Genomic DNA, 25,114 nt, shown 5'->3' with positions numbered 1-25,114 from the left:
GGTTCCCAATCTTTTTAATGCCATGGACCCCTACCATTAACCCGAGGGGTCTGTGGACCCCAGGTTGGGAACCCCTGCCCTAGTGTGTGGGTGAATCTAGATGGAGTTGATGGGAAATGTATCAGTCAGGGTTGAATTAGTGGGCCAAAGGGCCTTTTTCTCTACTAGTTCATATGTATTGCCTCCATGTGTTGCTATTGATAGGAAACAGCGTGGAAACTTGCTACCTTGGGATCATTTAGGTGAACATTCTCCCATTCATTTCTGATGCTGTTGAGTCTTACAAGACACGTCAATCACTTCTGGATGCTCTTTAACCAAATAAAGCCAGATCATCTTGCTGAAGTTGCAATATTGTTGTTCAGACTTCCGTTTCCCACTGGATAGTGAAACTCAAAATACTGCAGATGCTGGAAATCGGAAATAAAAACAGAACGTGCTGGAAACACTCAGTGGGTCAGGCAGCAGCTGTGGAGAGAGAAAGAGACCCAATGACAAAGAGCCTTTGACCTGAAAATTTAAGCGTTTCTCTTTCCACAGATGTTGCTTTACCTACTGAGTATTTCCAACTTTAATGTCACAGGGCAGTGTCAGTGACTGGAATTTATTGACCTTATTTCCCCTTTTTTGACCTGTGGGATGGAATATTTCTACCCTTCAGTTTATACAATGCCCTTTCTTTGAAGTCCTCATTTCAATGGTTTCAATATGACATTGTAGAATGAAGTCTAGGCTGAAGTAATACATTATCTTATGACTGAATTTAACTTTCAGCAGGAAATTCACAAGCCATTGAATTTACATCACAGAAACTGGCTTCACTTTATGAAGTCCAACAATCTGATGATCATTTTAAAATGAAAGCATTGTGTTCATGGAAAGGAATTTGAACTAAAATTTGGAAAATTTATGAACATTTTTGAAAAACACTTCTGAAATTTTTTTTTTAAGTTAAAAAATGATCTAAAATTTTGAAAAAAAAATTGACAGAGCTATTAGTTAAGGAGGGAAGCTAAGTTAAAGATGAACAGTAAATGTTGAACTAGTTAGTGATTCTCAAAGTTAGTGATGTTCAAAGAGAGTAATTAAAATCAAATTAAAAAATAATACTTCAGTAAGACTGCTGCATTAGGAGATTAGCCTTTTCAGTGACTTTATAGCATGGATCAAAGTTCAAAGTAAATTTATTATCGAAGTATATATATGTCACTATTACAAGCCCGAGATTTATTTTCTTGCCTGCATATTCAATAAATCCATAATCAAATAATAACAATTATAGAATCAATGAAAGACCACACCAGCTCTTGTGGTACAAAAGACCACAAACTGTGCCAATAAAAATAAATAAATAAATAAGCAATAAATACCGAGAACATGAGATGGAGAGTCCATAGATTGTGGGAACATTTCAATGATGGGGCAAGTGAAGTTGAGTGAAGTTATACACTTTGCTCCAAGAGCCTGATGGTTGAAAGGAAATAACTGTTCCTGAACCTGCTGGTGCGAGTCCTGAGGCTTCTGTACTTTCTTCCTGATGGCAGCAGCGAGGAGAGAGCATGTCCTGGGTGGTGGGGGTCCCTGATGATAGATGCTGCTTTCCTGCGACAGGGCTCAATAGTGGGGAGGTCTTTACCCGTGATGGACTGGACCGTATCCACTACGTAATTTTGATGATGAGTGTTCAGGTTCTCTGCTATTTCTGTCAGAGACAGTCTCTACGATCTGTATATAAACACATGCAAACATTCATTAACAGGAGCTCAGAGCGGACTAGGGAGCAGGAGTTGGACCTGAGGACAATACCAAAGCTGAGACTCATTCAGCACCCAAAGTCCCACACTGCCGAGAAGCCCCATTCCCTCCTAAATTAGTTCCATTATCTGAGCCCCTCCCATTAGGGAATCACATCAATCTCATGGATCAACGTGCAAATGGTAATGGGATCACGTTGCCGTCTCTTGCCCAAAGAACACTAAAATCGTTCAATGCGGGATGTTCAAAGTGCTGGAAAGGATCTGCAGCACAGAACCGGTTATAGTGATTCCTCATATTTTGGGAAAAAAAGCTTAGTCTGTGAAATAACGTGAGGCATAAAGGCTGGCAGAAAGCATTCTGACTGTACTGGCATATGTACATATACTGAGTGGCATGCTGAGCATTTTAAGAGAAATTACCTGTGTATGTTGAAGATACGTACCCCCAGTGATCAGTGACATTATAGCAAAGGTTCAAAGGCCTATTTATTACCAAAGTATGTATGCAGTATACAACTCTGAGATTCATCTTCTCCAGTTAGCCACGACACAAAGAAAACCACGGAAGTCATTCAAAAATAAATATCAACCCCTTGCCTGCAAACCTCAACCCCTCTCCCTTGCACAAAAACATTAGCAGATCACTCCACACAGAAAACAGCACATAGAACATCACGAGGAAATCTGCAGATGCTGGAAATTCAAACAACAACACACACAAAATGCTGGTGGAACACAGCAGGCCAGGCAGCATCTATAAGGAGAAGCACTGTCGACGTTTCGGGCTTAGACCCTTCGTCAGGACAGGAGGGTCTCGACCCAAAACGTCGACAGTGCTTCTCCTCATAGATGCTGCCTGGCCTGCTGTGTTCCACCAGCATTTTGTGTGTGTTGTTTACATAGAACATCAAACCTCAAACCCCCCACACAACAAACTAACAGTTTGCTCCCAAGAAAAAATGGGCAAATCCACAGAATTCAGAAAAAAAAGCATAGAACTGAACAAGACCAATTTGAAATACAGTTAGTTTGAACTCCAGTCCACCGCTCAACCCACAAATCTCAGAATTTCTGTAACATCCTCGGACAGCATCGAGGAGAGTGACCACTTGAATACAGAGGCCTTTCGAGGTCTGTCACACACACAGATCAGGCAGGTAGTCAGCACCGAAAACTCACTCCTCTCCACATTTGCCTCGATGTTTCAATCTTCCTCGACACTTCCTCGATGAGAAAGGAAGTCGATCACGGTCTCCTCGCCACGAAAGCAACTCGTTCTCGTGCTCCTCTCCTGGAATTTTCTCGGAGACAGCAGAACACTAGGTCACAGGTCACAGAATCGATCTCCAAACTGTAATTTGCCAGCACCAACGGTTCCAGAAACATATTTAAGGTAAAGGGAACATGTAGGAAAAGTGAAGTAAGCAGCTCTGTGGACTAGCTGCACGACGCTGTCCGAGGAAGCGTTGTTTGCTGGCGCCATCTTGACTGGAAACAAAGCTTAATTTGTGGAATATTTGGAAATCAAGGAGTTTCTGTATTTGCTGTTGTTGTGTTTTCCAATATCTAATTTCTCATTTCCAACGTCTAATCTCATCAGCACATGCTTATTTACCTTCCCATTGGAAGGTTATAAATCTACATTTATATGGTTTAATATTTCTGGTTTAACTTCACCTTGGTTATATCCTAAGTTCTAATTGTCACTCAACCATACATGAATACCCATGAGTACAGCCGAACAAAATAGCATTACTGCAAACACAGTATCAACAGTCACACACAGCACAAAGCACACATAGCGCGCACGTAAAGATATCAGTAAGATACAGCCATGGAAAAGAAAGTCCAGACCCGAAACATAAATGCCACAGAAACCTGCCGTCGACCACAGTACAGCTTGTCTTCTGCCGAGTGAACACTGGGGGCAGCACTGACTCCAGCTTGGACACTGTGCCCCACCGCCCCTGGCGGAGTGCACCAGCTTTGATGCCTCTCTGCTGGCAGTTAACAGGTGACACCACGGCTTGAGGTCTAGTTCTTGCACATATAGGGCATCAGTAAAGTATAAGTTTTATCCCCAGTTCCAAACACATTCTATGATTTTTGAATATTGATATCCCTAGATTTGGTCTTGCCAGCAAATGAACCCGTTTCCAGTTTGCCCTGCTTTGCTCTCTTGAAGACCTGCAGCAAGCTGCTTCCCAGGGCCCTTCTACCCAAGGTCTAACCTTCAGCCTTGCCTGTGACGTTGCAAGTGTTTGAGAGCACAGCTGAGCCTGTGCCCTCTTCAGGATCTGGTGTTACTGGGTGAAGGGTACGTGCCGTGACAGTTGAATGGGAATGAGACAGCTGCGTTGTGACGGACTGACCTGCTTGATTCAGAAGCACTCGCGGGAGAGGTGGTAGTGCTAGGACTGCTGGGGCTTCCTAATACCCTGCTTTGGGAGGATAGTCTCAGGAGAGGAGGGAAAGGCAATGAGAGCTTTGGAAATGTAAGCTGATTGTCAGAACTTGTTCATTCAACTGAAAACCCTGAACGGAAGCTACAGGCTGGCTGACCTAGATTTACGAACTGTATGTACAATGGAACATTGGTATTCACGGTTTCCTTCCATCTGACCTTCTCAGCAATAAGTGCTGATTGTCTTTCTTTAAAAAGCATCACAGAGTCCCACACCAGAAAGGAGCAGAGGAATGTGCTGGTGAACGTTCTTCAGAGAGCTCCCTAATGATTTCCACACCCTTGCTTTTTGCCCCAGAACTCACCAATGTGTTCCTTTCCAAGTGTTTGTCTGGTCCCTTCGGAAGCCACTGATCAATCAGCTTCCTGAAAAAAAAGAGAAGAAAATGAACCTGGAGCGGGCCGGGCAGACTTTCAAAGTCATTCCATCATTAGTTCGCTCTTGGCTGAACCGACCTTTGGCCTCATCTCCATTTTGAATTGCTTGCAGCCTTTGATTCTGTCAAAGTAGTCCAAGAATTTGCCTCAGCTTTGAATATAACAGTGAGTCTCCACTGGGCCAATGAATTCCAAAGATTCACCCACCTACCGAAAATAAGTCAATAAATTTGAAGAGAAAACTTACAAAGGATGTAGCTGGAGCTTGACGATATGGGCCATAGGGAAAGATTGAATAGATTAGGACTTTATTAAGTGCAGGAGAATGAGGGGAGATCTTATGGAGGTGTAGGATTATGTGGGGTACAGACAGGGTGAACGAATGCACACCTTTTCCCCTCAGGGTGGATGAGACGAGAACTAACGGTCATATGTCGACCGTGAAATGTGAAATATTTAAGAAGTATCTGAGGGGAAACTTCTCCACTCAGAGGGTGGAACGAGTGGCCAAACGTTGCAGGTTGAACTGCAACATTTAACAGCAGTGTGGATAGAAACATCAGTGGGAGGGGTTTTGAGGAACATTGGGTGCACGTAGATATGACCAGGTAGAAGAACAGGTCACCATGGATTAAGTGGGCCGAAGGGCCTGTTTCTATGCTGTAGTATTCTATGGCTCTATAGCATCTCAGAAGAAAACATAAATCATCAGCAAGAGGTACAGATTCCTAAGTCCCACACCAGCAGGTTCAGGAGCAGCGACTGTCCTTTCACCAACCAGTTCTCAAACTGACCTGCACAACCTTAACCCTACCTCAGCCGTGCTACACCGACCACCTCTTCCCCTACAATGGACCAGTCGTTGATTATGTTTTTGTTTTGCACAGACGTTTTCTTCACTGTCTTGTGTAGCTTACGTTCTGTACCTGCTTACTGTCCGTTATGCCGCTGGCATTTCAGGCAGTAAAGGAGGTCCTCCATCTCCGGCGGTGTTCAGGGATTCCTTCGTCATGTCGGTAGTTTCCTCTCGGTTTTCACTACTGTCAGCCGTGGCAAGTCCCAGGTGGAGACTCAGGAATACCGTCACACTCAGATGTAGAAGGATTTTTCATTCTGTTTCAGTAATATTTTTGTTTGACCGGTCAGGGTTGTTAGCCCTGAGCTGAACCCCTGAACCTGGAGGGCTGGTGGACCACTCTTAGCCTGGCCTCTCTACCCCTTGACCAGTGTGGCATGGCTGACCTGACAAGAGCCAACCCGACTCCAGCCAACATCGCTGTCTGGGTCACTGAGGCACGCAAGCCTCCAAACCGCAACAAGATTATGGTCCTCCTGGAGGCTATGTTCTGTACGTTGTCTGAAACCACTTGCCTCTGGTGCTGCCACAAGCAAGCTTTTCAAAGTGCCCATAACTCAATGCACCAGTGCACACAGCTGGTACATTTCCTGCAGTAAACAGTGTCTGCACTTTGAAAGCTTTTCAGTGGCTGTGAAAACAATGGAGTACCTCAGAAATGATTAATACAATTCTGCAGGTGCTGCAAATCAAGGTGGCAAAGCACACAGCAGGTCCAGCAGTTTTGATGGACAGGGTCTTAACATCACCTCCTCCTTGTGCTTTGTAATAAACCCAGACATCGAGGTGACTACAGAAGGCGAGTGGAAGTTTCAGTGCTGTCCAGTACTGCTGGAGCAAGAGCCATGTGAATAGACTTTCGCTGTGTGGCTTACTGTGGCAGGCGGGTCGGCCTCTCTGCCTCGTGTAGTGTCCCTCTCTTCTCTTTCGATGAATGTCGGCGATATCGGAGGATGGTATCGTGGTTCTGCCTTTATGGACAGTGGAATCTTTCAGACAAGGTTTTTATATTTTGTGCTTCTCTTAAATCGCCCGTTCCTTTTCCATTTCACTGTGCAAGAGGAGGGGGTTTGGGAGTCGATGGTCTGTTAATTTTTTGTGCAGGGGAGGGGTTGTTTTTTTTGGGGGGGGTCGACGTTCCTGTTCCGTCTTGTGCAGGGAAGGGGGCTTTTGAGGGGCTGATGATCAGGATGGGGTGGGGGTTTGATGTCTCTGATCGACTTTCTTTCTTGTTCCGTGGCTATCTGGAGAAGACACAATTCAGAGTTGTACTACATAGACCAATGCTTTGATAATAAAATAACCTTTGAAACATCAGATTTTTATTCAGTGCAACTACAATTCCATTAACTTTGACTCCCTTTTCAATAAGTTTAACTTTATCCCATGAGATCTCATTATCTATCACATTTCCTCCCCCGACCTCCATGTACTGAGTTCCCACTGCACACCCTGAACTGATTAATCTAATCAAATATCATTTGCACACCTCCAGAGACTGAAATCTTTTGTGGTTGTTTTGAATAACCGAGATAAGAATCTAAGAAACACTATTTCCTGTTCTGTTTGACATAATGAATTACGGTAGCCTGAAGGGATTGACACAACACCATTAAACTAGGACAGGGCAAACTGTATTTTAATTCTGTAAACTGTTGTGTAGGTAGATTTGCATCATTTCCTCTCCGCTATGACCTCTTTCTCCCCACTCACTTCACACCACCGCCGCCTGAGCTTATCTGCAAGGGTGTGCGCTGAGAGGCGACCGAACCCGGGTGCGGAGGAATGACAAGCTCCTAGGTGGAGCCACAAGCAGGAGTTTATTCATCGGAATTCCAGCTGAACTTTGGTGGCTTCACCGGGTGACCCCCCGTGAGCCGAACCATTCTCCAAGCACACACACAAGGACCCTGCGATGAGCGCTAACTGAGAGTCCGCTTCAAATAACTACAGTAGGCTGAAAACCCGTGCCAGTCAATATAAACTTGACAAAATTAAACAGAAAGCACAAGGGCTTAACGACTCTAGGTAAGACGACAGTTAACAAATACAGGTGCAAGGTGGGCAGGGCTCATGGCAGTGTCTCCCTCTTTAAGATCGGCACCTGACAGCCCAGGGAGTCCCGGGGAACTTGAGACAGGGCTGGTAAATTGGAGACAGACCTGATGCTCTTGGCACAGGGCTGGAAAGCTCAGGAACATGGCATGTAACTCGGAAGCACAGAATCAAACTCGGAAACATGGAATAGTCCTCCGAAACCTGGAGCAGTCCTCAGGAATGTGGAATAGTTCTCAGAAAGCTGGGGGGGGTGGGGCCATGGGAGACACAGGAAACCTTGACAACCTTGAATATAGACTGGAGGAGTTTGGAATGTGCATTTGAGAAATTTGGAAGGTGTTCTCGGGACAAGCACCGAGGACGGAAGGAACCCTCACCTCCAGCTGACCGATGTCCAAGCCACTGTTGAAATTCAGCTGGGTCCATTTAGATGGTGGGTCTTTCTGTCATGGTGTGTGCGGACAGACAACTGAACCCACCTGTGGAGGAGCAACAAGCTCCTGCATTGAGCCAGAAACACGAATTCCATCAGAACTCCGATGGCTGAACTGAGCGACACCGCTAGTCGAATAATTCTCCAAACACTCACACGGACAAAGACCCTGCGATGAACACTAATTGTGAGTCCGCTTTAGAGAATCGCTGCAGGCTGAAAACCCATGCCAGTTAAAATAAACTTGACAAACTTACACAGACAACACAAGGGCTTAATGGCTCCAGGTAAGATGACAATGTACAAATACAGGTACAAGGCTGAAAGGAGTCATGACAGTATCTGCCTAGCGACCTCAGCCTCCGATCACTGATCAGAAGTTCATTGGTTGTTTTCAGGAAGTTTATTGGCTCCTGTATGGACGCTTCACCTGTGAGTCTGTTGGGGTCATCTACTGTATCCAGTGCTCCTGGTGTGACCTCCTGTATATCGGTGAGACCCGACGTAGATTGGGAGACTGTTTCATCTGCCAGAAAGAGCAGGATCTTCCGGTGACCTCCCAATTCAATTCCACTTCCCATTCCCATTCTGACATGTCAGTCCACGGCCTCCTCTGCTACCACGATGAGGCCACTCTCAGGCTGAAGGAGCAACACCTTATATTCTGTCTGGGTAGCCTCCAACCTGATGGCATGAACGTTGATTTCTCAAACTTCCGTTAATGCCACTCCACCTTCTCCTTCACCTCTCCTCATGGCCATTTCCTTCTCTCACCTTATCTCCTTAACTGCCCATCACTTCCCTCTGGAGCTCCTCCCCCTTCCCTTTCTTCCCTGGGTGTCTGTCCTCTCCTATCAGATTTCCCCTTCCCTAGTCCTTTATCTTCTTCAGCAATCAACTTCACAGCTCTTTACTTCATCCCTCCCCCTCTCCTGGTTTCACCTACCACCTACTACCTTGTACTTCCTCCTCCCCTCCCCTACCTTCTTACTCTGACTTCTCATCTCTTTTCTCCCCAGTCCTGATCCCAAAACATCGACTGTTTACTCTTTTTCCACAGAAGCTGCCTGACCTGCTGAGTTCCTCCAGCATTTTGTGTGTGTTGCTTTGGATTTCCAGCATCTGCAGACTTTCTCTCGTTTGTGGTTCCTGTATGCAGCATTTGCTCTGAAGTACTGGCATGAAATTTTGACATCAGAGCAAGCAACACTCACAAAATGCTAGAGGAAATCAGCAGGACAGGCAGCATCTGTGGAGGCAAACGAACAGTTGACATTTTGGGCTGAATCACTTCGCAAATGCAGCTGGACTGAAGAGTAACTAAGATGTGAAGGCAATGAGCTGCTGCAAGAGGATATTCATGGTACTTGTGCAAATAGCAGTAAACTGAACATTGACCTTAAGTCCACCTGCCCTCCTCTTGTTAAAACCCTGTACCATAGAACCATAGAACATTACAGCACAGAAACAGGCCCTTTGGCCCTTCTCGGCTGTGCCGAACCATTTTTCTGCCTAGTCCAAGAACCTGCACCTGGACTATATCCCTCCATACCCCGCTCGTCCATGTACCTGTCCAAGTTTTTCTTAAATGTTAAAAGTGAGCCCGCATTCACCACTTCATCTGGCAGCTCATTCCACACTCCCACCACTCTCTGTGTGAAGAAGCCCCCCCCCCATGTTCCCTTTAAACTTTTCCCCCTTCACCCTTAACCCATGTCCTCTGGTTTTTTTCTCCCCTAGCCTCAGTGGAAAAAGCCTGCTTGCATTCACTCTATCGATACCCATCATAATCTTATATACCTCTATCAAGTCTCCCCTCATTCTTCTACGCTCCAGGGAATAAAGTCCTAACCCATTCAACCTTTCTCTGTACTCAGTTTCTCAAGTCCCGGCAACACTTTCTTGAATGCAGTTCCAACCTTGCAAGAATTTAATTCTGATCACCAGTGGTGTAGAAATCAAACACTGATCATACTGGTATGGGGTGGGTTATTACATAGGATCGAAAATAAGCTGCAGAGCTGATGCACCATCAATAACTCTCTGAGACGTGAGGCGAGATATCGGCGTTTATTGACTGGAAGAAAGAACAAGCAGCAATTGACCACCATGCTACATCCTGGAGACTGAGGGCAGGGCTCAGGCCCCAATCGCCTTTATACCGGGGTCTGTGGGAGGAGCCATGGTCAGTGGGAGGAGCCACAGGAGCAGTCAGCGGGGGGGTGTGTCCAGACAGGTATATGTAGTTCACCACAGGAGCATTTACCTGTCTCTCATCGCTCATCTATTTCTCAGCATGATCATCAGCCTTCATTCCTTGTCGCTCTGTTGCAGCTTGAGTTCTCCAATTCTTAATCACATTGGCTGTTGGATCAATTTTAGAAAGATTTCTCCAGTAGTTAACATTTTAAAATTAAGATTCTGTTTAGTTAAGTGAACCACTGTTTTCTCTGAAGTGTTGAAGGTTCAGGGGAGACCTGAGGATTGTGAGATTAATGAGGGCAGCCAGTCAGAATCTTTTACCCACTCAAGATCGAAATGTCAGCTTCCAGGAGCGTGCATTAAAGTTGGGAAGGGGAACATTGAATGAGATATTCAGGGCGGAGCTTTTGCACAGGGAGTGTTGGGTGCCTGAAATGGGCTGCCAGGAGCAGAGGAAGCAGATAAGGGGGTGGTTTTTAAGTGGCTGTTAGACATGTGAATTTTAGGGATATGGATCATGTACAGGCTGAATTACTCGTTGAATTTGATCTTGTGTTCAGTACAGAACTTGTGGGCCAGGGCTTGTTCCTGTGCTGCCCTGCTCTGTGTAAGAACATAATCTTACCACAAAACGGTTACAATGTCAAGTTTGGCAAAACTTGTATATTCACTTTCATTATTAATGAGACCCCCTGATTCCTTGGCTTCGTAAGTCCTGGGTAGACACCCTCCAGTCCGGCCAAATTCATGAGATTGAGACCACTCTCCCACCCCCCAAACCCCGGTTTGTGTGGATGCCGTGTAATTTGCTACCCTGGTACAAACTAGTGCCACGAAATAACGGACTGCATAGGGTTACAGGAATTCTATTTATGAATCGTAGCTGAAGGGTTTGTAAAGAAAAACAAAAAGAAAAGGGCCCGTTGTAATTAAACAGTTAAATGCACACAAGTTGGAGCTTAACGTCTCAGCATATTCACCGATCCTCAATCGATCTCGGCCCCTGGCTTCATCGAATCACGGTCCCGCACCATGTCGAATCCTATGACCAGTTCTGTTCAGCGTCATCTCCTGCCGAGCAAAAGCCCCAAGCCCAACCTTAGTGTCCCTCACCAGAAAACCCTCCCCCCCAGTTCCACCATCCTCACCTTATCTCCACCGATAACCCAGACAAGCTGAAACCCAAAAGCCCCAAGCCCAACCTTGGTGTCCCTCACCAGAAAAACCTCCCCCCCCCCCCCCCCCAAGTTCCACCATCCTGACTGGACAACACATGTTCCTCATCATCCCTCATCTCCACCGATAACCCAGACAAGCTGAAAGCAGAAGAGACTGCCCTTACAGAGCTGCTAAATGAAATACCCACAGCAGAACAGTAAAGGTGTGAACCAGGGCATTACGTTTATATTTCAGGAGTTTCCAAAAATGCAAGTGAAAGGGGAAAAGCAGGATCGGATTGCCTCATTATTGGATTCACAGGAAATGACGTGCAGATTCTGTGGGATGTGCCATTGAGTAACAGGACTATGAGCATCCAAGGCCAAATGAGGAACTTTAGCGTCCAGTGCAAAGTCAGCCTGGAGGATGGTCAAGGAATGACGCGATCATGCCAATGTGAAACCAAGGATGCAGATATCACGTCGGTAGGTAAGTGGTGATTAGTGTTCGGGGTGAAAGGGTCTAGGACATAGCCAAAGCTAGAATCCGAACTTCCCTGTGTTACTTGTGCATACGAACGAGAGCATGAAAGCCTGGTGAGATGGATGTAGAGGGATTTGTTGGCTGCTGTGGGGCTACAGGCATCTGCTGGTGGGAACCAGGACATTTCCCTCCGTGAGTCACAACAATCAGAGGCTGAGTGGAGCTGAGCAGACTCATTTGCTGAGTCAGTGGCCACACTTTCTGTGCCTTCTTGCTTTCCCGTTACCATTGTTTCTGCTCATTTCTGACAGACGGACAGGTTTTAGGAACTGAACCCTGTCATGACTTGTGGGCTGCCTGTACCAAAAGGTCGCAGAGTCAAAAACCTGGAGCGTATCCCTGCATGCAACAGGATAGTTGCAACTTGCACCACCTCTGTGGTAACACGGGCAGGAACACGAGGCTCTGCAGTGCTGGAAATCCAGAGCACAGAAACACTGGAGGAACTCAGCAGGTCAGGCAGCATCTGTGGAGGAGATTACACAGCTGACTTTTCAGGCTGAGACCCTTCCTCAGGACTGGAAAAGAAGGGGGAAGAAGCCAGAGTAAAGTGTGAGAAGGGGAAGGAGTACAACTGGCAGGTAATAGATGAAGGAGAATGTGGGTGGGAGAGAGGAGATGAAGTGAAAAGCTGGGCGGTGAAGTTGGAAGAGGTAAAGGGCTATCGAAAGGGTCAAACACTCAGGCTGGTGCAGTCTTTCATGATTCTATTATGGTTATTATTCTGGGATGGTGGTGAACGTTGGTAGCTTGGGTTGAGGTGATTGACGTTCTGGTGTTCAACTGAACTTGACAATTAGCTTGCAAACATTTCATCACCAGTCAAGGTGATGTCCTCAGTGCGCAGTTGTTGGTGTTTCTCTGTGGAATAACTTGTCTTATTGATTATTGGACACTTATTTAATTTTAAAGCTGGTTATATCGTTACTTTGTCTGGTGGTGGAGAGCGATGGCGCGGGCAGGTAGGACAGCGACTTGACCGAATTGTAAAGCGTGAATGGTGCGAGCGAGCGAGCCTCTGGTTGGCGGTGATGAGCTGTTGGTTTTGGTGGGATCGTCACTGCCCCCCATTCTGACAGTGCCAGGCTTCAAAAGTGGTTTTGGTTAGCTGCAGCCACTCACCAAGGTCCCAGCGGTGTATGCATACCTCAGACTGGCTGGTCTTTCATAAACGGATATGACTTCTGTATTAAAGGAGAATGCCATTGCATTTCACACAAATCGAGGGCACTGCCTTTCTCTTTACTTGACCCGTGTGACACTCTGCGTGACTGCTAATTATATTTCTCACTTTGAAGGCACAGATATTCCCTGGGGCCTGAATATGCTGAGCTGGAATCTATGCGGAGTCATCGGTCTATTAATAACAATCCTGTTCTGTGTACTCATCTACTTCAACTGCTTCAGTGGTAAAGGTAAGCTAGCGCTCGCCTGGTGGGGATAGTTGGACAGCTTCCACGGTACTCTCGTAAAGGCACAGGAACCTGACCGTCAGTTGTAACTTCTCTGCCACAGTAATTTCTCTAATTGTACAACTGCGCGCATCCGAAATAAACTCACTGGTTGAACCTATTGGTGTTTTCACAGCTTTGAAACGTCCGTCAGTTAACAGCCTGACCGAAACGTCAAGATTGACCGAAGCAGGCCCCAGGGTAAGGAAGCCTACAGTCCCCTCGCTTTGCCTCGCCCTTCCACTAACCTGCTCCCTCTTTGTAAAGATGGGTGGGGAGCAGTGCATGAACGGGATGAAGCCAGTGGATATGTCCAGTTCCCTGGCGCCGATATTAATGCCACGGGATTGGAGTGAGGGCTGTCAGCGCTGTTTTGTGAGGCTGTGGAAAAGCGGCCGGGCACTTCCCACACGGAATCACGCTTGCACTGCTCCACATTGTCAGTGCTGATATCCTTCACAAGCAGTCCCGGGTGAGTGACTGGCCCTCTCAGCATGGCCAAGCTCCCCACTGGGCTCGTTGAAGCCTCACTGGTTAAATAACCGGCTGGACTCATCTCAGCTGCAGCCTTGGCAGTTGACATAACCCTTTGGAGGAGCCTTCCGACCACTCAGATTGATCCTGCCAACGTCACGGCAGCTTTCTGTACCAATGTGGACCAGGCGAGGCTGCGGGCCACGTTGGAAGAGGAATGGATGAGCCCACATGAACAACTCAAGCTCCATCCCAACTTTTGTACAGGTTGTTCACCGAGGACAGACCCAGGGTCAGCACTGGCTGCCTTGCCAGGTGACTGTCTGGGTCAAGGTCATGGCCACAGATGTGGTCAGGGTGGGAGGACTATCGCAGTCCAGGATGGGGGGGGGGGGGGTGGTATTATCACAGTCAGGGTTAAGACCATTTTCACAGTAAGGGTTAAGGCCGCAGTTGATATCCACTGACAGAGTCGCCACCACAGGTGTGTCCTAGGTTGATATCATGGCTGGGGGTTATCATGGTCAGGGCCAAGGTTGTTACCATAGTCAGGGTCAAGGTCGCTAGCACAGACAGGGTGGGAGGTCTATCACAGTCAGGGTGAGGTGGGCTCTCACTGTTGGAGTGGAGGTGCTATTATAGTCAGGGTGGTGGGTGAGGGGGTGGACTATCACTTTCGGAGTGGGGGGGATCTATCACAGTCAGGGAGGGCTGGACTATCACTTTCCGAGTGGGGGTGGTCTATCACAGTCAGGGCGGTGATGGAGGGTCTATCACAGTCAGGGAGGGGTGGGCTATCACAGTCAGGGAGGGCTGGACTATCACTTTCCGAGTGGGGGTGGTCTATCACAGTCAGGGCGGTGATGGAGGGTCTATCACAGTCAGGGAGGGCTGGACTATCACTGTCAGAGTGGGGGAGGGTCTATCACAGTCAGGGCAGTGAGGGAGGGTCTATCACTGTCAGGGAGGGGTGGGCTATCACAGTCAGGGCGGTGATGGAGGGTCTATCACAGTCAGGGAGGGGTGGGCTATCACAGTCAGGGAGGGCTGGACTATCACTTTCCGAGTGGGGGTGGTCTATCACAGTCAGGGCGGTGATGGAGGGTCTATCACAGTCAGGGCGGTGATGGAGGGTCTATCACAGTCAGGGAGGGCTGGACTATCACTGTCAGAGTGGGGGAGGGTCTATCACAGTCAGGGCAGTGAGGGAGGGTCTATCACAGTCAGGGCAGTGAGGGAGGGTCTATCACAGTCGGGGCGGTGAGGGAGGGTCTATCACTGTCAGGGAGGGGTGGGCTATCACAGTCAGGGCAGTGAGGGAGGGTCTATCACTGTCAGGGAGGGGAGGGTCTATCACAGTCAGGGCAGTGAGGGAGGGTCTATCACTGTCAGGGAGGGGAGGGTCTATCACAGTCAGGGCAGTGAGGGAGGGTCTATCATAGTCGGGGCGGTGAGGGAGGGTCTATCACTGTCAGGGAGGGGTGGGCTATCACAGTCGGAGGGGTGGGCTATCACAGTCAGGGCAGTGAGGGAGGGTCTATCACAGTCGGGGCGGTGAGGGAGGGTCTATCACTGTCAGGGAGGGGTGGGCTATCACAGTCAGGGAGGGGTGGGCTATCACATCACCACACTCAAGATTCTTTGAGTTTGGTTTAATCGTGGCTGACCTTGACTGTTCCTCGTTAGATGTAATGACGTCTCTGAGGGTTATGCTGTCACCAAGGAAGGGGGACCTGATGAGTTTTTCCTCATTTCAAAGATCACCAATGAGCTATGAATTACAGAGACACAGGGGACTGCCGAGGCCGGAATCATGATTGTTCTTGGCAAATTTTTCTACCGAAGTGGTTTGCCATTGCCCTTTTCGGGGCAGTGTCTTTACAAGATGGGTGACCCCAGGATTATCAATACCCTTCAGAGATTGTCAGTAATCGCATAGCCAGAATTTGTGATATGCACCAGCTGCTCATACAACCTGCTCCTATGGGGGTCTAAGCAGGTGCTACACCTTGCCCAAGGGTGACAAGCTAGCGGAGGGAAGGAGCGCCTTACACCTTCTTTGGTAGAGACGTACCTCCACCCCACCACTGATGCTGATTCACTGTGATTCGGAATTGAATGGATGAGATATTTAGCTTAGCTCCAGTCTACCCTTTGGAGTCATGAGAACTCCAAATGAGAACAAAGGGGTCTCTGGAGTCCACTGTCAGTGGGAGACAGCTGGGTACAAGACAGCCACCCCCTACCCTGCTCCCGCATTGGGCGCCACGGTAGTGTAGCAGTTAAGAACAACACTATTGCAGCTTAAAACGTTCCGGAGTTCAATCCCGGCGCTGTTCTGTTTGGAGTCTCTGTATGTCCTCCCCGTGGAATGCGTGGGTTTTCCCAGTTCCCTCCCACAACCCAAAGACGTGCTGGGTAAGTTAATTGGTCATTGTAAATTGTCCTGTGATTAGGTCAGGGTTAATAGGGTTTGTCAGGAGTTGCTGAAGTGACATTGCTCAAAGGGCTGGAAGGCCTCCTGCATGCTCTATTTCTAAGTAACAAAAAAATGGAGTATCCACTGTACTTCAAAGGTACTTTCTAGGAAGTCCTGTGGATGTGAGAAACGTCTCATTTTTTTCTACAATGTATGTATTTCCACCTTTGAGATTTATTTTTGTTAACGCAGTCTTCTACATCCTCCCAATCTTCAAAAGCCACAGGACCAGCAGTTGCTAAGGGACCAGCGGTTGCCACGAGACCAGCAGCTGACAAGTGAACAGCAGTTCCCACGGGGCCAACAGTCGCCGCAGGAGCAGCGGTTCCCACAGGACCAGCCGCTACCGCGGGGCCAACGGTTGCCGCGGGCCCAACGGTTGCCGCAGGAACAGCGCTTGCCACGGGCCCAGAGGTCGCCTCACGTCCAGCAGTTGGCACAAGAGCGGTGGACGCCACAGGGACAGTGCCAACAGACAGATCAGCAGTCACCCAGAAAGAAGGTGCTGCCTGACTCACTGAGTTTGCCATCAAAGCCGCAAGAAGCCTCACAGGAGGAGTCTCAGTGGACGCAGCAATTGCCACAGGAAAGTCAGGTGCATTATTCCACCCTAAACTTGGTAGCAATGGAAAAAAAGACAAAGAAAAGATGATTTTAACCATCTACATCAGATATGTGGTTCAGTACTCTATAAGCTTCCTTCAGCACTTTTGTGAAGATTCTTTGGTGATGTAATTTCCTTAAAATTAGAATGATATCAGCACTTAAAAACTGATATTCCTGGTGTTTGATCTGCGTCGCTGCATTGAGCAGGTAACGTGGCAGGGTTTCCCCAGTTCTGGGTTACCACTGTTCTGTGATGCACAACAATTTCCTTATGATGTGCCTCCGACGCAGAGAAGCATTCTTCAAGGTGCGAGGGGGTGGCACTGAAATTTGTTCGTGGAGACCATTGTCTCCAAAGTAAGATCATGAAGACTCTCTAAGGTTAAATTTGCTAATGTATCTGTTAACAGTAGTCCACAAGGACTTTGTTGTCAGGACAATGAATGTAGTTACTTCTAAGTTACAGCATACTTAATGCAAACACTGCATCGACCAATGAGTCAAAGACGAAGTGAGGATTATTATTCACATTAAATATGCAGTTGTACAGCAAATTCGGGCAATTCAGACAGTAAACTGATTACTAACTAATCAGAATCAGGTTAGGTAGCACCAACACATGGTCGTGAAATTTGTTAACTATGCGGCAGCATTACAATGCAATCTCTGAAAATATAGAAAAAAAAACTGAATTGCAGTGATTTTATATAAATGTATATTAAATAGCTAATTTAAGATAAGTAGTGCAAAAGCAGAAATAAAAATTTTAAAAAAGAGTCTTGAGGTAGTGTTCATGAGTTCAATGTCCATTTAGAAGTTGGATGGCAGAGGGGAAGAAGCTGTTCCTGAATTGCTGAGTGTGAGCCTTCAGGCCCCTGTACCTCCTTCCTGATGGGTAACAATGAGAAGAGGGCGTGGGGGCCTTAACGAGGGACACGACTTTTCAGAGGTACCGCTCTTTGAACATGTCTTGGACACAGTGGAGGCTGGTACGCATGATGGAGCTGACTAATTTTACAAGTTTCTGTGGCTTACTTCGATCCTGTCCAGTGGCCCCTCACCCCCTCCCATACCAGATGGTGATGCAGCCAGTCAGAACGCTGTCCACGGTACCTCGGTAGAAGTTTTTGAGTGATTTAGGAATAAACCAAATCTCTTCAAACTCCTAATGAAATAATGTCTTACCTTCTTTATAGCTGCATCGATATGTTGGGACCAAGTTAGCTCCTCAGAGATAGTGATGTTCAGGAACTTGAGCGGGGCAAACAACCTACAGCAACATCTCCTCATAAAGGCTGGGTCGTTTCTAGTGAAAAATGCAGTGAGTGGAAGATAGTTATATATAAATTATATGCACAAGCTCTCGGTGACCTAGTCACTGACGTCACCAAGTTGATTGACATGCAAGTTATCCAGTCACATTCACTCTGGCGGCCGAAGTGTAATCAGAAAGTGCGGCCTGTGGTCCTCAAAATTACTTTAAACAGTTGAATTTCCCCCAGACACAAACACCAGATTATTCCTAAAATCAAAACGAGCTAAGAGAAACGTTGCATGGAAAATGTGGATCAAGTTTTCCCTTGATAAAATGCACTTGGTTTGTGTTTATGGACAATGTCCTGTGAGTTAGGAGCTCGGACGTACTAGACACGAGCAGCCAATGACATTCCCAACCTCTTACGTCATGCTCATGGCTGAGAAAATCAGTTGTCCGAGTCTCGGAAGGAATGTCACATTCTACCTCCAAGTACAAATTGAATCAGGTATGCACTGAATGTTAATCAGCACGGTGTAGTAACCATGTGGCTAAATGGTGCAAATACCATAAATGAAGATAGTGTTCAATGCCATTCAGACTTATTGGGAAATAAGAGTTAAATGCAGAATGAAGGAATGAGATTCTGATGGTACAGATTGCTGGGAAAAGGTTAACTGTAGAATCAGATTATTTAGAGCAAAATGCTCCAGGTAGAATTCCTATATAATATGTAAAATACTGCAGCACAGTGTTTTACAGTACCAGCGACCTGGGTTCGATTCCTACCACATGGTAGTGGAGTGGTTAGCACAGCGCTTTACAGCACCAGCGATCTGGGTTCAATTCCCACTGCTGCTTGTAGGGAGTTTGTATGCTCTCTATGTGACTATGTGGGTTTCTTCCAGGTACTCGGGTTTCCTCCCGCAGTCTGAAGACGTACTGGTTAGTTGACTACTTGTTCATTGCAAATTGTCCCGTGATTTAGGCAAGGGTTAAATTGGAGGTTGTTGGGCAGTGTGACTCGAAGGGCTGGGAGGGCCTATTTCTCACTGAATCTCAGTAAGTAAGTAAATACATTTTTTAAGAATTACGGAACTGATAAGACACAGAGGTCTTTGACTCACTGGATTTCTGCCAACTCTAAGTGCATCAATCCCAACTTTACCTGGGTCACTCCAGAGTGTAACGGTATCCATTCTCTTCCAATGACGTTCCTGGAGTGTATTTTCTGGATCACTCTACCAGCCCACATCACCACCTTCCCACCTGACCCCTACTTCATCTGATCATCACCTAGACAGCACGTCTCCACCTCCCATGATCACAAAATAAACCACTGGGCTCAGCGAGCATTGAGATGCACGGAGGATTCAGAACAAACACTCCAAAGTGTGTTAGCCACCTTGTGGCGTGAGATAGAATTCCTGGACCAGTGATTTTAAGCTAAAAGTATGTCGCAGTTCATAATATTTTCTTCAATGACATAATTTTTAACAAACCCATGTGTACCTGCATTGAGGCTGGTGATGGATGCCCTCAGGACTATCTGGGAGGCTGAAAACCTCATAGATGAGACATTTACTGAGGTGGCCGCATTCAGAGTGCAGGCTTCGGAGAGTAGATGGGTGACCACCGGGAGTAAGGGGAGTAAGCAGTCAGTCCAGGGTTCCCCTGAGGCCATTCCCTTCAGCAACAAGAATAACCCTTTGGATATTGCTGGGGGGTGGTCGGGAAGACCTCCCAGGGCACAGGAGCAGCATCTAGAGCCATGGCACTGCGGCTGGCTGTAAGGTTCAGAAGAGAAGGGTAAAGTCAGGCAGAGCAATAGCGGTAGTCAGGGGGAACGGAAGTAGACCAGGATGGCTTGTTGCCTCCAAGGTGCTAGGGTCTGGGATGTGTCTGAGTGGCTGCAGAGGGTTCTCAAGAGGGAGGGTGAGCAGCCAGAGGTCATGGTGCACATTGGCACCAATGTCATAGGTAGAAAGGGTGGAGAGGTCCTGTGCGGTGAGTATAAGGAGATATAGAAGAGGCTGAGTGGTAGGACCACCAAGGTGGTAATCTCTGGATTACTCCCAGTGCCATGGACTAGTCCCAGCAGGAGGAGTAGGATGATAGTACAGATGAATGAGTGGCTGAGAAGTTGTGCAAGGTGCAGTGTTTTAGACTTCTGGATCACCGGGTGCTCTTCTGGGGAAGTTATGACCTGTACAAAATGGATGGGTTACATATGAACCTGAGGAGGACCAATAGCTTTGCAAGCCGGTTTGCTAGACCTGTTGGGGAGGGATAGCACTAGTTTGGCAGGGGATGGGAACTGGAGTGATAGGACTGAGAATGGGACCAGTTGGTATACAAATCAATGCATTGTGCAGTGAGACTGTGAGGAAGGGCAGGCAAATGATAAGGCAAAATTGCAGTTAGTGTAATGAGATAGAGTGTAACATTAGGGGAAAATATCAAAAAAGGACGATTGAAGGTGTTATATTCGAATGCACACAGTATATGGAAGAAGGCAGATGATCTTGTAGTGCAGTTAGAGAGTGGCAGGTTTGAAGTTGTGGGCATTTCTGAGTCGTAGCTGAAAGAAGATCATAGCTGGGAACTTAACATCCAAAGAAACACATTGTACCGAAAGGACAGGCAGATAGACAGAGGGGGTGGGGTGGCTCTGTTGGTTAAAAAAAGTAGTTAAATCCTTAGGAAAAGGAGACTTGAGATCAGAAGATGTAGGATCCTTGTGAGAAGAATTAAGAAACTGCAAAGATTAAAAGACCCTATGGGAGTTATATACAGGCCTCTGAATAGTAGCCAGGAAGTGAGAGTTAAATTACAATGGGAGATAGAAAAGGACATGAAAAGAACAATGTTACGATAGTTGTGGGGGACTTCAATATGCAGGTAGATTGGGAAATTCAGGTTGGTGCTGGATCCCTAGAGAGGAAATTTGGAGAATGCCAACGAGATGGCTTTTCAGAGCAGCTTGTGGTTGAATCTACTAGGGGAAACGCAATTGTAGATTGGATGTTGTGTAATTAACCAGATTTGATTAGGGAGCTTAAGGTAAAGGAACCTTTAGGGGACAGTGATCATAATGTGATAGAACTTACTCTGCAGTTTGAGAGGGAGAAGATAAAGTTAGAGGTGTCAGTACAATAGTGGAGTAAAAGGAATTACAGAGGCATAGGAGTGGAGGTGGCCAAAGTTGATTGGAAGGGGTGCCATCAGGAATAACAGCAGAAAAGCAATGGCTGGAGTTTTTAAGGCGCAGGATAGATACATCTCAAAGATTAAGTATTCTTAAGCATTCTAAAGGGATACTGGGGCTGACAAAGGAAGTCAAAGACAGCATAAAAGCAAAAGAAAGGGCATCTTTTTGTGTGTGTGTGCCATACTCTGCCAGAGCCTCGACGGCCAATTATTTTTTCAAGTGGCTGTCTTGGAGGAAAGATTCTGTGAGTTGTCCCCCACGTCCTTCTCACAGTGCAGTGTTTTTTTTTCACAATGCCAAGTTGAGCTCGACATTTAACCCAGCACGGATGGAAACCGTGTCCAGGAGCGGCCTGACTGGATTTGAACTCGGGAACCTTCGCTCTGGATTCTGGCGCTGATGTCACTGCACCACCAGGTGGACAAAGGCCATATAATATAGCAAAAATTAGTGGGAAGTTAGAAGATTGGGAAGCTTTTAAAAATTAACAGAAGGCAACTAAAAAGTCATAAGGAGAGAAAAGATGAAAATATATAGGTAGATTAGCCAATTATATAAAAGAGAATACCAAAAATATTTTCAGATATAAAGAGTAAAAGAGAAGCAAGAGTCAGATCAGATCACTGGGAAATGATGCTGGAAAGGAAGTAAGGAGGAAACAAAGAAACAGCAGGCAAACTTAATAAGTATTTTGTGTCAGTCTTCACTGTGGAAGAAATTAGTAGTGTGTCAGAAATCCAAGAGTTTCAGGGGGCAAGAGTTAGCATAGTTGCTATTACCAAGGAAAAAGTGCTTGGGAAACTGAAGGGTCTGAAGATAGATAAGTTAACTGGACCAGATGGACTACATCCCGGGGTTCTGAAAGAGGTAGCTGAAGAGATTGTGGAGGCATCGGTAGCAATCTTTGAAGAATCATTAGATTATGGAATGGTTCTGGAGGACTGGAAAATTGCAAATGTCACCCCACTCTTGGAGAAAGGAGGGAAGCAGAAGAAAGGAAATTATAGGCCAGTTGCCCTGTCCTCAGTGGTTGGGAAGATGTCAGAATCCATTGTAAAGGATGAGGTTTTAAGGTACTTGGAGGCACATGATAAAATAGGCCAAAGTCAGCTTGTTTTTTTTTTCCCTTAAGGGGAATGTTGCTTGACAGATCTGTGGAATTCTCTGGGGAAATAACAGGCAGGAGAGACAAAAGAGAGCCAATGGATGTTTACTTGGATTTGCAGAAGGACTTTGACAAGGTGCAAGGTGGATAGAAGATTGGCTGACTGGTTGAAAGCAAAGAGTGGGAATAAAGAGGGCTTATTCTGGTTGGATGCCAGCGACTAGTGGTGTCCCACAGGGGTTGGGTATTGAGACCACTTTTTTTACATTATATGCCGATGATTTGGATCATGGAATTAATGGCCAAGTTTGCAACAATAGGTGAAGAGGTGGGTAATGTTGAGGAAACAAGTTGTCTGCAGAAGGACTTAGACAGATTGGGAGAATGGGCAAAGAAGTGTCAGATGGAATATAGCATAGAGAAGTGTATGGTCATGCTCTTTGCTAGAAGGAATAAAGGCATAGACCATTTTCTAAACGGGGAAAATTCAAAGATCAGGGGTGTAAAGGGACTTGTAAAGGCTAACTTGCAGGTTGAGTTGGTGGTGAGGAAGACCTTTTGAGAGGACTAGAATATAAAAGCAAGGATGTGATGCTTGTAAGACATTGGTCAGACCCGCATGGAGTATTGTGAGCAATTTTGGGCCCCTTATCTGAGAAAGGACGTGCTGGCATCGGAGAGGGTCTTGAGCAAGTATTGTACCTGAGAATGATTCTGGAAATGAAAGGGTTAATGCACAAGGAACATTTGATGGCTCTGGGCCTGTACTCGCTGGAGTTTAGAAGAATGATGGGGAATTGAATATTAAAAGACCTAGGTGGAGTGGATGTGGAGAGGATGTTTCCTATAGTGGGGGAGTCGAGGACTGAGGGCACAGCCTCAGAGTAAAGGGACATCCATCTAGAACATAGCTGAAGAGGAATTTCTGTAACCAGTGGGAGGCGAATCTGTGGAATTAATTGCCATGGACAGCTGCGGAAGTCAAGTCACTGGGTATATTTGAAGCACAGATTGGCAGGTTCTTGATTAGCAAGGGCATCAAAGCTTATGAAGAGAAGATAGAAGAATAGAGTTCAGAGGGATAATGAATCAGCCATGATGGAATGGGAAGCAGACTTGGTGGGCTAAATAACCTAATTTTGCTCCTATGCTTGACGGTCTTATGGTACCAGCATTCCAGCTGCCACCTACCAGCAATCTAATTATCTAATGGGTGGTGGTATACTCAAACAGCCTCCCACTTTCGACTAAAAGCATAACTATGTTGTGAGCTTGGATAGTTGATTTAGAGATAAGGATGTCAGCCAGCATGAACTGAAGCCAGTTTATTCTGTATTTATTTTGCCAGCCTGAAGTCATAGAAACGCATAATGCAGAAATACTGGCGTTTATGTTTTAAGGTGAAGACCTCCACAATTCCCCTCATACAGACATCTTTATGTAAACTAGATTCTGGAGACACCTCGGCTGATGCCCTTGGGAACTAAAGCAAAAGGGAGAAGTGAGCATTGACTGTCAGCTCGATCCTGGCCTCGAGAGCACTGTTACCTGTGCCTAAATTAACCTCGCTGGGCAGAGCAGGATCAGAATCAGGTTTAATATCATTGGCATATCTCGTGAACTTTGTTAACCTTACAGCAGCAATACATTGTAATACATAATAGAAAAACATGAATTATAATAAGTATATATATATTAAATAGTTACATTAAATAAGTGTGCAAAATAGACACAGAAAAAGTAATGAAGCAGTGCTCGTGGGTTCAGTATCCATTCAGAAATCAGATGGCAGAGGGGAAGCAGCTGTTCTTGGATCGCTGAGTGTGTGCCTTCGGGGTTCTGATGGTGGCAATGAGAAGGGAACATGACCTGGGTGACTGGGGTCCTCAGTAATGGACGCTGCCTTTTTGAGGCACCACTCCTCGAAGGTGTCCTGGATACTACGACACTTGTGCCTTGATGGAGCAGCTTATTTTGATCCTGTGCAGTGGCGACCTCCACCCCCCCCCACCCCCCCCATACCAGCCCGTGCATAGTAAAAGACTATTTGTGCTGCACAGTTCCACAGGACCAAAAGAGTGGCATCACATCATACCTAGAGAGAAACATGTCTCTGTGAAACTGTGAGAACAGTGAAAGGGAGAGAAAGAGAGAAAGCTGCATCTTACCTGTAGGTCTTCGATTGTCAGACAGCTGTTTGCATTCATGACACAACAAGCCACTGTATCCAAGAAGCTTTTTAGAAATATACCACTGTACCGCTGTACCACTGAGAGCGTACTCACCAACTGCATCTCAGTGTGGTACGGCAATTGTCCCGTATCGGACCGCAAAGCACTCCAGCGTGTGGTGAAAACTGCCCAGCGGATTACCGGCACCTAATTGTCCACCATTGAGAACATCTACCATAAACACTGCCTGGGCAGGGTGAAAAGCATTATCAAGGATGCATCTCACCCTAACCGTGGACTTTTTACTCTCCTCCCATCCAGTAGGTGCTACAGGAGCCTCTGCTCCCGCACCAGCAGGCACAGGAAGAGCTTCTTCCTTGAGGCTGTGACCCTGCTGAACCTCACATCACAGCGCTAAGCAGTATTGCATCCATATTGTACTGTCTCAGTACTGTTATATTTGTGTGCTGTAGCACTTGCTTTTTATTCAGTTATTTTGTAAATAACACTATT

General features: G+C 46.5%; 1 protein-coding gene across 1 annotated transcript in view; it reads left to right on the top strand.

Moving 5' to 3' along the window:
• The window catches only part of LOC140719456 (uncharacterized), a 28,592-nt gene extending 10,990 nt beyond the window's left edge, over window positions 1–17,602 (top strand). Inside the window, exons 3-6 of the mRNA XM_073034134.1 lie at window positions 11,562–11,795; window positions 13,148–13,264; window positions 13,437–13,501; window positions 16,474–17,602. Of these exons, the coding sequence (XP_072890235.1) occupies window positions 11,562–11,795; window positions 13,148–13,264; window positions 13,437–13,501; window positions 16,474–16,905 (848 nt within the window). The 3' untranslated portion in view covers window positions 16,906–17,602. The remainder of the gene's footprint in view (window positions 1–11,561; window positions 11,796–13,147; window positions 13,265–13,436; window positions 13,502–16,473) is intronic.
• Window positions 17,603–25,114: the final 7,512 nt, after the last annotated feature.

The sequence above is a fragment of the Hemitrygon akajei genome, chromosome 31, assembly GCF_048418815.1.
Source record: "Hemitrygon akajei chromosome 31, sHemAka1.3, whole genome shotgun sequence".
Classification (NCBI taxonomy): Eukaryota; Metazoa; Chordata; class Chondrichthyes; order Myliobatiformes; family Dasyatidae; genus Hemitrygon; species Hemitrygon akajei.
Note: the sequence above shows the minus strand (reverse complement) of the source record. Positions and strands in the feature narration are given on the sequence as shown.